The 13929-nt window shown below is 38.1% G+C and overlaps 1 protein-coding gene across 8 annotated transcripts in view; it reads right to left on the bottom strand.

Moving 5' to 3' along the window:
* fbln2 (fibulin 2) overlaps positions 1 to 13929 on the bottom strand; it is a 74402-nt gene that overhangs the window by 27250 nt on the left and 33223 nt on the right. For all 8 annotated transcript variants that reach the window (XR_007814293.1, XR_007814294.1, XM_051074507.1 and 5 more), the window contains 4 exons: positions 10091 to 10300; positions 8966 to 9094; positions 5951 to 6052; positions 42 to 176 (listed from right to left, as the gene is read on the bottom strand). Coding sequence is in view for 6 of the 8 variants with exons in the window: in XM_051074507.1 (XP_050930464.1) it covers positions 42 to 176; positions 5951 to 6052; positions 8966 to 9094; positions 10091 to 10300 (576 nt within the window). In the remaining 2 variants the exon portion in view is untranslated. The remainder of the gene's footprint in view (positions 1 to 41; positions 177 to 5950; positions 6053 to 8965; positions 9095 to 10090; positions 10301 to 13929) is intronic.

The raw sequence follows: 13929 nt of genomic DNA, 5'->3' as shown, positions 1-13929 counted from the left end.
TAAATTGTCTAAATGAAATAAATCAGGAATAATGAACTCACCCTCGCAAATACTGTTCCTCAGCTGGTAGCCTGCAGGACAAGTGACCTGCAGCTTGCATACAAATGAACCAACTGTATTTACACAGTGCTCACTGGGCTGACAATTGTGGGTGTTGGTCATGCACTCGTCCACATCTGCAGAAGAACAGAAAGAAGAGGAAAAATGGTGACAGCGTGTGTAATTACAGGGAAGAGAGGGATACAAACAGAGGATGTATGATTTTGAGGTGAATATAAGACATACTCTCAGAGTTTGTTGATGACAGAGCCTGGACCAAAACCAAAAATGAATAAGAAGAGTGAATATTGGACTTAAAGTCATCATGTGACCAAAAACATGACTTAAAAATAATGCTAATGTTGTTCTGTGTGTGCTGGATGTGTAATTGCATAATACTTTGCATACATTTGTGTGTAAGGACTGGTAAAGACAATGAAAATATGTCAATAGTGTATTCGCAGGCTGTCCAAGTAGCCAATAAAATGAATACTGATTTGAGGATCACAACATTTTGCATCTGAACGGATTGATATTGACATTTTCAGGTAGATGTTTAAGCTGTGGTGAGAAGGTTCTGGGTGGAGTTTACATGCTCTCCCTGTGCCTGCGTGGGGTTCTCTCTGGGTACTACGGCTTCCTCCAGCGTGTAAAGACGTTGGTGACTCTAAATTGTACGTAGGTGTGAATGTGAGTGCAAATGGTTGTTTGTCTATATGTGTTGGCTCTGCGATGGACTGGTGATCCATACATGGATGTTTAAGGTGTTCAACATGCTACAGCTGACTGACTAATTAGTAGCTAATCTAGCCATTGTACTTAATGTTTGTTAGCACATCAGTAAGCTAGGATGCAACACGAGATAAGTCATCATGCTTGCATATTAGAAGTGGGCAAAAGCTAGAACTAATATGGGTTGCTGTCCAAAGTTTTGGATTCTTTTTGTGTTACACTGTATTGGGCGGCTGCAAATATGTTTACATTAACACAATACATTAAAAATGAAATAATTTAATTGGCTTTACATAAAGAACGGTCTTCTCACTGGTGTATATGCACATGTAAAATGTAAGTTTCTCCACTTTGTATTAATATTTTTTCTCTCCAAAAAGCACAGGACATGTTTTTAAAAAGCTGGTGTATGTGTGACAGAAAAAAACAGCAATTTACTTTTAGCAACACTAAATGAAGATTTGTTTTTAGACCTGTAGATACTGCACACATTACCCTCACAATGTATCTTGCTGTTTGGTGGGCCACTGTATCAACTTTGACCAGTGACTGCTGTGTAAATCCTAAATCAAATTTAGAATATCAGGTCTTGGCAAGAGCTAAGTGATGTTTTGCTTGGTATGTTTGTACGAAATAAAGTACATAGCTGCAAACCTTTAAAGTTTTATCAAACAGCGCTATAGATGGTAAACAGCCACTGTTGATTTATGAGTTTGGTGGGCTCATGCCAAGATAGTGGATCCTCATTCTGTTGTGGCTAGTCTTTATCAAACTGCTGCATTCCCTTCTCATGCATCGCAGTGCATGGCCAATTAGCTGGATACACTGATAGGGCTGGATTAGAATTATTCTATGTATCTGCACATTTGTGTGAATGCAAAAGTGTGGCAGACATCCAGATTTGAAGATCACCTCAAAATATGGCACATTCCACGGGGAACCAGACAAAAAGGTTTTATAAAATGTGCATGAAGGAGCCAAGGCTTAAAAACAAAAGCAGGGACAAGAGGGGGACATATTCTCCTGTTTTCCCATGTATCTGTTGGCAGTCCCTTGCAGAAATGCCTTTCTTGACTTTGCCAATGGTAATTTGAATGAACTGTGGATGAATACTGATCTGAGGTTTTCAGTGTGTTCCCTGTGTGTGACTAACATCCTGCAGCTCTTTTACTGTAAGGTTATTCACCTCAGAAAACTACACAAGCATCACTCACAGCACAGAACATAGCTTATTATATTATATAAAGCCTCTGTGGAGCTGCAAGCGAATACATTTGTCTTACTAAAATTTAGAGTTTTCCTTTTTAACACTAACATTTTGTTTAATCAACTAGGGTTTACATGTTCTGTACAGGCAATATACTGGTGACATAGTCTTGTTTTGGGGCTAGCCTTCTATATGTCCTCAAAAGACATTTGTTGTCTTCATTATTTCCAGGGACAAATCATACTGAGTCTATCCCATCCTCTGTGCCCTGCTCTCCATCATGCCTAGGGATGAATGGAACTGTTTCCAGTGTTTACACATTGCCAGTGGTGCAGAGAGTCACCATCTTCTTTCACCACTGGGCTCTGGTGTCCAGCATTATTTCCAGTGCGTCATTCGAGGAGGGGAAAAAAAGAAAATTAAAGGAAAAAAGGCCTTAAGGTCTCTGCCTTCTGGACTTCAGTGATGCAATACAAAACAAAGAAACAGAATCTGTTTCTGAAGAATAAATATGTTTAGTTGAATTGAGAGGGGTAATAGTTTTAGAAGAATTCCATTAAGAGACAAGAGGAGGCTGTGAACAGAAGCAAATCATACTGACCAGCACCATTAAGCCCTGAAGAAAACATACACCCTGTTGTTCTTACAGATTGAACCCAGCAGACAATTAGACTTTTTTAAAAGTTAAAACTGAGGTAGGTGAAGTCAGACTTGACTTATTGGCAGATTAGGTGTGAGACAGGAGGGTTAGGGTTACACAGATGCAGACTTGTGGGACTCAAGTGCAAGCTGTGTGATTTCTTAATCATCAATGACAGGAGAATTCAGAAGGATGTGTCAATTTAGGGGTCCCCCAGAAAAGATCTAGGGCTCTATTTTAAACTTCACTTGGCACCTATTACTTACACTGACATTTGCCAACATCTTATCTTCAGCCATCTCATCTGAATGAAGCCCCTATCTCATTGTGTCTCAGGTTCACTTTTCCACATCACTCGGCTCCAAAATGAGGGGCCTCAAAAAGCCTGTCAAGGTTATTTAAATCCTATTACGCAGGGATATTACATGCACTGGTCTTTGCCTTGCAGAGTACCTACATTGATTCTATTACCTATTTAAAACAACACAATATTGAAACATGTCTAAGGCCCTATATAGAGAGATGATATCAATTTTAATAATTTTTCATTTTGACTAAAGCAGCAGATGACTTTTAGCCTGGATGGGACCATAAGGTTTCTCTCTGTTTAGCTGGGTGGGTTCATGATTCTGAAAATGATGTGGTTGATCAGTGTTAATATCTTCTATGAGGTTTGGTAGAACATAAAAATATCTCTCTCCAACAATCCCAGCCATGCAAAGTTAAATATTATGTTAGCAATGTGACCACAGAGAGGATGATGCAGTGGGCCTTGATTGCTATTTAGTGTCTCATCCATTGTTACCATCCATATAATAACTCTGAAAGCTGATCTCCATGCACAATTTGAATAATGCAAACCAAATCGAACCTTGCCTGTACTGGTTTCTTTAGCCCCAAGAGTAAATACTGTAAATGTGTGAAAGTGGCAACCACATGAATTAAATCTGGAAACCACTATGATCTCTGAATTACCAGTGTGCTTGTTTGTGAATGTCTGGAAAATTTAAGAAAAATGTAAATATTCATTCATAGCCATCAGAGTGCTGATTAACTGTCTATACCCACACATTTACTATTCAGGTTGCGCACAAAGCCCTCCTCACACAACCCACTCTTGCTTGTTCATATATCAGATATTGGATTAATCAGTATTACTTATAGAAGTGCATAATTACAAATTTCAGATTACACCAAACATCCGAAGTGTTACTATTTCCACAGTGTTTTCAAAGACTGTATGATATATCTGCAACAAGTACTCCATAGTTTACTTCACAGTCTACTTACATTTAAGTGAAATCCTCAAATACCCCCCCCCCCACACACTGACATCTTGTAGTACTATTTGCTTTGTTTCATTCCATAAAACAAACAAACAAAATGTTGCCCACCCACATCTTCACACGTGGGAACACAGGAGAAAGTGTTCACTCTTTTCACTGAATGAAGTGATAGGAAGGGGAACAGTAACTCCTTTGTAATGCTTTTGGATCTAGAGGTATTATCCTATCTGCTGACTGACACATTAAATAAACTCTGCCAGGATTGCAGCTCCAATTTATATTCTGTGTCACAACTACATGGCCTTTCACAGCAGGCCTTCCCTAGTAAACAGCACACAATCTTTCACTTCCTACCTGTTCACCCTTGCAATGCTATCTTACACAGTCAGCAGTACATGTGGTGTGGGCAGGGCTTTACTCAAGTAACACTAGTGTACTTTCACAAAGCAAAATTGCTGCCAAGTTCACCCTACTGTAAATTCATGGATCAATTTACAAACTATGGAAGCAAATTTATCACTGTAAGGCCATTCATGGGAAATGATCTTTGGCAGCATGGTAACAATTACATTCCGCTCTGGGGATGGGTTTAATGTTGGTCTATCTATGTGATTCCATGCCCTCCAGAGTAAAATGTTAACTTTGAGTCAGCCAGTACCTCCAATCTGTCTTTGTTCAATGAGCAATGATATTTGCTGAGCAGTGATCTTTAATTATGAAATTTTTCATTTTCAAAAGCAATGTTGGATCTATGACGTAATAAGGGTAGACTAAATACTTAAAACATCTCAGTATTATGCAACAAAATTCAACAGCAGCACAAACCATAGCCTACAATATGACCAGAAATTTTAACACTTCTCTATAACAACAACTGACTATTCCAATTGGCTTACTGAAGGTACTATTTATTGCAGGACTGTTGCATTTAAACTGAAATAGTTTTAGCAAGGTGTACCCAATAAACCGCGAGTGTATTATCGTCTTATAAGCTGTAAAGGCTAACATGTTAGTAAACAATTGATTATTTAGACATGACACAGAACAACATTAGCATTTATTTGAAGTTGTCATTATAAAAATAATGAGAAGTGCAGTTTTAATCTGCAGAGTAACTAGGCAGTGGCATTAAAAGTGTCTAGGACTTAATTGTGGAGGCACCCTACTTCACCTGAAATAGCCTTTTACAAATGTTAAAATGTTAAAATTACATCATTTATTTATGTATTACATTTTTATAAAATGTAATATTAGGTGTATTTAACTTCAGGGAAGATACTATGCAAAACACAGAAATTCATGGGCAAGGCAAGGTTAATCCATCATAGCTGAACTATAAGACAACCAACAGTTATCTTCATTATCAATACACATTTTGTAATTGATTAATGATTCGGTGACAAAACATCATAAAATGGTGAAAAATGCCTATCATCGGTCTCTGAAGCCCAAGTCAACGTTTTAAAAAAAAAAAAAAAAAAAAAAACAGAAAACTGGGAATCAGTCAAATATTCATTGACTTCTGACTTGACATGTTTGCCTAAAAAAACACCTCCTAATCTACTAAATGATTGATCAACTAATAATTTCAGGCTCTAAAAATCTGGTTAGTTTCCAGGTGCCTAGGGGGTCAGTGCTTATATTATATTAAAGTCATTAAAGGTGCCACAGACTACAGTTGTGAATGCTGACCTTCTGTCAGAGATGCTGCACTGTTGTGCCAAGTTTTAAAGGAAGGTAGCCAAGTACACAGATGCTATGTGTAGTGTTTTGAAGCTATTTTTGCAACAGAGTAATTGGCTATGGTTGACTCACACTCCCAGCAATGGTCTCCACGACCAGAGGTGCTCCATTGCACTTTTGTTCTGTTGTCATGGCTGTGTGTGTTTGTTGTTCATTTATGCAGTATTGTTGATGATGTTAGGTTGTTTGTTACCTTGTGCAAACCCAGCTGGAGGGAGACAGCTTAAGGGACACACACAAGCTTTGTGAATTGCTCCAATTACTGCCAATGGTAACATGATAAGAAGGAGCAGCAGACCTTACCTTCACACATCTGTCCATCTGTCATCAGTGAGAAGCCTGGGAAACAGGAGCAGCGAGCCTGGCCTGCCACCACCGTACACTGCTGACTGCACGGACCATTTTCTAAGAAACAAAAATACAAGCAGCATGACTACAGCTATACCTCCCTGACAATCATTCATTCATAATGTCTTAAATCTCTCATCCTTGTGCTGTTTCTGCTGTCCTAGTATTCAGTGCCTGTTGTTTACTACCACATGGCTCTTTTGGTCCCTGCCTTCACTCCCTCACACTGATCATGATTCCCTGCAGGAAAGCGGAAAGCGCCTCTTATGAGCTAACACATTCAACACAATGGAAACAATTCTCCCTATTCAACATCTCCATAGTCTGTCACAAACGCATAGCCCAGGAACTGTTTTTTCTTACACATCCCTCACAAAAGCTCTGCAGTGGTGAAGTATCAGAGGGCCGCTCCATACATTGATCAGGATATTCTTGGAAATAACAATCACAGACACTTTAGTATGAGCCTGGAGTAGAGACTCCAGCAGCTCAAGGGTTTGTGGTCCTTTTCCCTTCCTGACTATCAAGATTTGATCTGTGTAAACACAAAAAACTACAAATCAAGCAGTTTTGGTGGATCATCTCAAAGCCTGAAGATGTCCCTGTGGCTTCATTGCATACAGTATTTCATTTTAAATGAGATAAATTAGATGAAAAGTTTGTTTGCAGTGTTAATTCTGTATCTGTCATGAAGCTATCTGGCCATCAGGCAGTATTACTCATCTTATCCTATTATTCTATCTTATTCCTTAATCAAAGAATTCCTCTATATCGCCACGGATTTACTAATAGTGATAGGAACTATTTATTCTTCTGTCTGGGTTATTTCGATAAAAATTTGTGAATGATTTACTGACACATTATCCATGTTTGTATTCATTCATTGTTTCTTTCTTGCCAGTAACAGTGCCAGTTCCATATATCGTCTTGTGCACTGTCTTAATTGATTATGGTAGGCAAATGCGCATACTTTTTCTGACTAAAAAAAAAGAAAAGTTATAAATAATAATCAATTAACATATTAAATAAAAAGTACAGACTATTATGCTTTTTGATTCCTGTGAGTTCATAAAGCCATTCACTATGCACTTTATCCCTGTCGTTTTACATTCTTTCACCGTGTGCTCTTCAAGTAACCTTTTCATTTGTCTCTATGTTCAAGTGTTTTCCTCAGGCCAAGCAACAACAAATTTAACCAAAAGAACAAACCTGTTTCAGTAGCCAATATCCTGTGTTTTCGCCTTTACGATTTTTGCATCTTTAGCCAAGGCCAAGCTTTTCTTAGATTGTTCGGTTTAAGTTCAGTACAGCAATTAGTGCTCCTATTCCGTCATCAACCGGCATGAAAACCATGCAGGCCACACCAAAAGACGTCTACACTACGAGCAGCTGAGACACAGCAGATTCATCGCCAGGCAACCTCATAAAGCGATTTCAAGAGCTGTTCTACATTCCCACGAGCTTAGTCTCCAGCAAAAATCAGAAGTTATGGCTACAGATATTAGACTGACTGGATTTATGATTAATATTAGTATAGAAATTTGTATTATGATATTAGATTATGAATAGATGTCTTTCCAAAAGTGGTGCTCCTCCTACAACGAGTGCTTAATATAATATAAGCTTTATTTCTCAATTTTTTTCTTGCATAATCGCCACAACATTTTACAATTTAAAGTAGCAGTTGCTTCAGAAAGTATTCAGACCTCTCCAATTTCTGCATGTTACATTATCTTGTTGACTTAACTTTAAATGGATAAAACTGCAATTTTGCCCATCTACAATATCTACAATGACCCAGGACTCTTCTTACAGTTGGCCAACAAAACTGAGTTACTAGGCAAGAAGGGCCTTGGTCAGGGAGACAATCAAGAACCAAGTGGTCTCTCAAACAGAGCTTCAGACAGTGACCCAAAACATACAGCCAAGACATGCTGGAGTGGCTTCAGGACAAGCCTCTGACTGCTCTTGAGAACATAGAACATATGTGGAGAAATTTGAAGATGATAGTTCACAGACTTCCCATCCAATCTGACAGAGCCTGAGAGAATCTGCAGGGAAGAATGGGATAAACTGCCTAAAACCATTGAGTAAAGCATGAAGAGACTTACTCAAGAAGCTGTCATTGCTGTCAAAAGGGCCTTCTACAAAGTACTGAATTAAGGATGTGAATACTTACCTACTAAAAATACGAGATTTCAGTTTTTAATTTTTAATACATTCGCAAAAATTCTAAAAACATGTTTTCACTTTGTCATTTTGGGTTATTGAGTGTATCCATTTACAATTTAATCTTCAACACAATAAAACTGTGCAAAATGTGAGGGGAGCTGAATATCTTCTAAAGCCACTTTAAATTTGTGAAATATGAAAATAAGTGAACTTCCATTCTTCCATAGTGAACTTCCATAGCAGGTTCATCCGCAATTTATATATTATATACTATATATTATATATCATAACACCGGGGGTTAAAAAAACATGAAACTGTGAGTGAAAGCTTCATTCTGTAATTGAGGTATGTTGAGAAAAGCATGCTGAAATATGCTGAGATTTCAGGCTGTACAAAAGTTCTGATGTAATAGAGGCCATCATAATCAATACTACACAAAGGTTCCTGACATATATTGCATTTGTACCATAATTTGACACAGAGGAAACAATATACTGAGGATAAGCCTAAAGAATCCCCAAAGTAGGATTCACAAAATCAGGTATGATTTTACCTAAAAAATTTACTCTATATAAAATAGTAACATATTACAGATGCCCAACATCTTGCTGCATTTGCCTTTAGGAGTATGTAAAAATCTGTCCCTGAAACTTTTCAAATATAAAATATGATTGAATATGTATGTTTAAGGCACATATGATAAAAGTTTGAGCCTTTATCATTAAGGAGAAGCAAGACTGTGGTGATTCCTACACACGGTGATGTCACTATGCATTTTAGTATAATGCTGGCATTACCTGCACAAAGACTGAGATGGACAGGGTTGGTGGTGGTTGTACTGGTTGAAATGGTAGTCGTATTAGTAGTTTGTGCTGGGACCAAAGGAGGACTGTCCTCTCTGACCCTGTTGTCTTCATCCAGACTCACTGCAGATAGAAACACAATAACAAAGACCATGGGGTATATGTCCATATTTGAAGTACCATAGATAACTGAGGGGTTCAATAACATATAGGAAATGACTTGAGACTACTTTATGTTTCTGATATATGAAACAAGTTTCAAAAAGAGTAATATTTCGTACAATATCAATTTCTTAATAGCAAGACATAATTTGACCCATGCTGGATGCTTTTGTCATTATACTCTTTTATTGAGAGGAGAGGGGCCTGCAAATAAATTTCATTTGAAACTTTCATTTGAGGTTGCAGGTAATTGTGATAAGCCTATTTAAGTGCATAAGTATGATGATTAAGTATGTTGTTATTTTTACCACAGCATAACTATAGTAAAATGACCATAAATGTTCAAAGCTCTTTTAATTATGTTAATTATGTTGTTGTGCCTTCTTCTTCTGTGACTGTTTGATCCAACTGGAGAAGTAGAGCCACCAACTATTTCACTTGCTCAACCAACTCCTGAAGTCACATAACAGTTGTAATTAATGCATTAGAAACCTGCATCAATTCTTTCTTTCTTTTGCAGACTTTCTGAAAGGTCATTTAAAATTTGCACTACATTTAGATGGAAACTTGGAGATTGGAGAAAGCCTGTGTTACTGTTTACTAAGAGCTTAAAGTTTGAAATGAATGACACTATCAAGTTCCATTATGTGAATGGTAAGATCCAACGTTTGTGGAGGTTGAGCCATGGTTGGGACTGAAATTTCAGGCTCTGCCTATTTCAGTGTAAACCATTTTTTTTAAATATCTGTCATCTGTGGCTGCCCCAACTTTACTAAATTAAACACCCCTTTAATTGTCCATCAGAATTTTTTTTTAAATAAAGAGCAACCACATACCTAGACTCTGATTTAGCATACATAGATATTTTAAACCAAATTCTGAAATTTACAACCACGACCAGGTGACTTAAAAGTTACAGTTCATAGTTGAATCAGCTTTGAAGGCGAGTTACAGTACTTGGTGCACAGGAGTGTCTGTCTTGCTGCAGGATGTAGCCATGGTGGCATTCACAGTGGTAGGAGCCCCCAACACTGGTACATGTGTGCTGGCACAGCTGGCCTGCATACAGCTGGCACTCATCGACAACCTCCTGCTTCTCCACAGCATTGGCAGCTTCATCTATGGCACTGACTGAGAAGGCCTCCTTGGGATACTTGCCGTATGAGACTGGAAGGAGTGAGAGAAGAGGATGGGTGGTGGTGGTGGTGGCGGGAAAAGAAATATACAAAATCGTAAGTGTTTTTAGAGAGCTATTATATTGAGTAGAGAGTGAAATTCATTTAGTAGCAAGGGACTGACATCAGGCACTTACTGAAAAAATGTTGTTTAGTTTCTCCTGTCTGAGAACAAATTTTAATGTGAACTGGCCAGTTACTGAACATTTTATTGAGCTTGTACTGTGCATTACCTCACACTACATATTTTAATCTTTCAACAGGGCCAAAACATACCACTTTTATGATAGACATAATAGATTTAATATACTTTTATGCTATAACTTTTACAGTTTTATTGGCTAGTCACAACAGGGTGCTTACAATGAATGTACGGGTTTGCCCATTCATGGTTTTGCCATCAAACATTTTATTCAAACAAGATGGGTGGATCCTAAAAAGAGAATGGGATCTTTACATTGTAGAGTTGATTGTCTTAAGTAAAACCAACAATACAGCAATTGTAGCATGACAGTTTATCCACCATAATTAGGCATAGAAAGCCTGTTATGCATTTGGATTTCTCCACATCAAAATAGTTGGCATAGGGTACTAAAACTTGAGCCATATTTGAGAAATACTCTGTATCTAGAGTAGGAATTTACAGTAATATAAACCACAACATTGTTTTGTAATAAAATCCCTTTCTCATGTAAAAGTCAGGTATACTGAATGTGATGCATAAATATGTGTACTTTCCAAGAATATTGTATATTGTAATATTATAAGTGTGGGCCAAACACCAAAAGCTGTAGATACTACATTTCCCATGATGCAAATCAATTACATCTTTCATAAGACCTTGCCTGACTGGTATGTCCATGTCTTTCAAACTTGACAAACTTGGCCCAGTTTGCAAAAGTGAGTTTCTCTTAGAAAAGTAGTAGTTCTTAACCCAACCAGTCGAGGCAGAAGGCCACCCACCCTGACTCCGGTTCTGCTCAAGGTTTCTGCCTCATAAAAGGAAGTTTTCCTTTGCCACTGTTGCCTAATGCTCATGTGGATTTGTTGGTCTCTGTCTGTAATACCTATTTAAGAGTATGGTATAGACTGCTCTATATGAAAAGTGCCTTGAGATGACTTTTGTTGTGATAATGCGCTATATAGATACAATTGAATTGAATTGAATTGAAATTATGGAATTTAAGTAAATATTTCTTATAGTCATTATCTAGAGTTTAACTTCAGAGGGGCAAGGTGTTTGTTTGCTTCCCAGTTTGAGTCATAAGACTGAAAACATATCCCACATGGAAATAATTACAGTATATCTCATCCATTTTTTCATCCTTAAAACACTCAAAAGTAAAGGCATCCTTCATGCACCCTGAGAGTGAGTAAGTGTGTGTGTGTGTGTGTGTGTGTGTAAGAAAGAGTGAAACACACACATCGGCTGAGAGGTTGAACAATTTTTGCAGCTCCTAAAACTTTCACAGCTTTCTGCAGGTTAATTGATTCCCACTTCAGAATGACATCATTCAAATTTCCCTTTTAAACTGAAGGAAATGAGATGCAGTTGATGGTTAGAACAGACTCTAATAAAGGGCAGGATTAGGAATTCCTCTGATGTTGTGAATGAAAGAACAGACTAAGGCAGAAGACTGACCTTACCTCATCATCATACTTGAATACAACTATTCCCATTAAAGCACAACCACTAGGGCTGACTAATATGGTGTGCTGGTCCCAAAATAAAAAGATGAACAGAGACCTACCAAATACCAAATCAATGATATTGGTGTGATACTTTTTAAGGGGCATTAAATGTTGTAATTTCACAGTACAAAGAGGTGAACAAACTAACAAATGTGGTGAATTGCTGTGATCTTTTTTTAAAGTCTCATTTCACCCATCACACCTTTGATATCACTGATGAAAAACATGTAAACATGTCTCAAGAGCTTACAGCTGCAAGCAAGATTTGTAGGTCATTTTCAGAGCCCAGTGCACTGTGGCATTTTTCTGTAGAGGCATATCTATCCCAAACTTGCTTGAAAATTCAGTGATGCAAATGTTTCTGGCATTATGTATTTGATGACAGAGGGAAACTTTGCTGGCAAAAGTAGAGAGACAACAGCCTGAACTGCCATCTGTTTCTGATTCATCACAGCTTGCACACATCTTTCCCCATCACTCTGAATGGTAATGTGACTCCTGACCAATCAACCAAGAGCATCTGTCTTTCGGAAGATCAAACTCAGCCCATACTCCACCTCTGACATAAACTTCAATGAAAACAAAGTAGTGATGGTTCAAGCCAGGATTGTTCCATACATCAGTGGAGTGCAAAGTTTATAGAGGCTAGAAGCAGTAGCCACAAATATATTTTAAAGTCAGAGATGGTAAGGAGGCAGAATTAAGGTCATAGTTATCCAAAAAGGGTGGAATTGTGGCAAACAGGACTTGGTTGTAGATACTTGCTTCTTCACTTTAGACTGACTGACGGGGGAGATTTAGGTATTTAATCTCTGTGGAATTGTTAATCAAAATGTGTGATTGTTCATTAATACTCCTGGCTGTTGTAACAACAGATCATTAGAGTCATTTGAGCCACCTGAGGTCAAGTGTGAATGGTTGTTCAATCTCCTGGGAAGGGATGAAAGGACGGCATTGTAAGTGGGGATAAGTGGTGTTGTAGACTTCTTCTGTTGAAACATGGTTTCTCTACTTCACTCCTGTTTCAAACCACCTATCCCTTATCTAAAATATGTACAGTGTTGTCCTGGAAGGAGTGTCCCTTTTTCTTCAGGTTCAGGTAAACTGCTTGACCTGAGCCTTGACCTGAGTTGGCCCTCCTGTGCTGAGCCATACATTTGTTAAATGATTGTTTAGTTTCACGGATATATAAGTCTGTGCATTCCTCACTGCATTGGCCTGCATACACCAAATAGTTTTTTTTCCTGTGGCTGGGTGTGCAGTCTTCTGGATGTGCCAGTTTTTGTCTTAGTGTGTGGCTGGCTTTGAAAAAGACAGAGATACAGAGCTTGCTGAAGATCCTCACAATCAGAGTTAGGGTTAGGGTTACAATACTCCAGATATGGCATGGCAGTCCTTTTGCATTTTTTGCACTGGCATTTGGGAAAGGATGGAGGGATGAGGGGATGAAGGCAACAGGGTTGCAGACAGATGGATGACATGGGATTGGATGGATCACATATGCTGTGGTGGATATTTGGGAACCATCTCTTTGTGCTCTGTTGAATAGAGCCCCTAAAAGGAAACTATTTTTGATGTCATTCATATTGTTTAGAATATAAGGGAGATTACTTAATTTCCATGAGGGAGTCATCCCAAGGGATCAATAAAGTCTAGTCTAAGTCTAAGTCTAAGATATGCTGGGGGAAGGCCAAAAAGTTTGATAATGTCATCAGGAATTCCTTGCCTGGAAGTGGTGGAGGCAGCCTCTACTACAATAATGTGTTTAGAGACAAATCTTTGAATTTGCCTTACACAGACTTTAATTTAATTTTAATCTTTTTACACAAACGGTAAATCCTAACACTTCCAATGTGCATGATAAGTTTGTTTTCCATGTTGAAAGCTTCATTCAAGTAAATTACAGTAAATTTCTGTGCTGTGGATAAC

The sequence above is a fragment of the Lates calcarifer genome, linkage group LG12 (assembly GCF_001640805.2).
Source record: "Lates calcarifer isolate ASB-BC8 linkage group LG12, TLL_Latcal_v3, whole genome shotgun sequence".
Taxonomy (NCBI): Eukaryota; Metazoa; Chordata; class Actinopteri; family Centropomidae; genus Lates; species Lates calcarifer.
The sequence above is the reverse complement of the archived record's forward strand: the minus strand, read 5'-3'. Positions and strand labels throughout refer to the sequence as shown.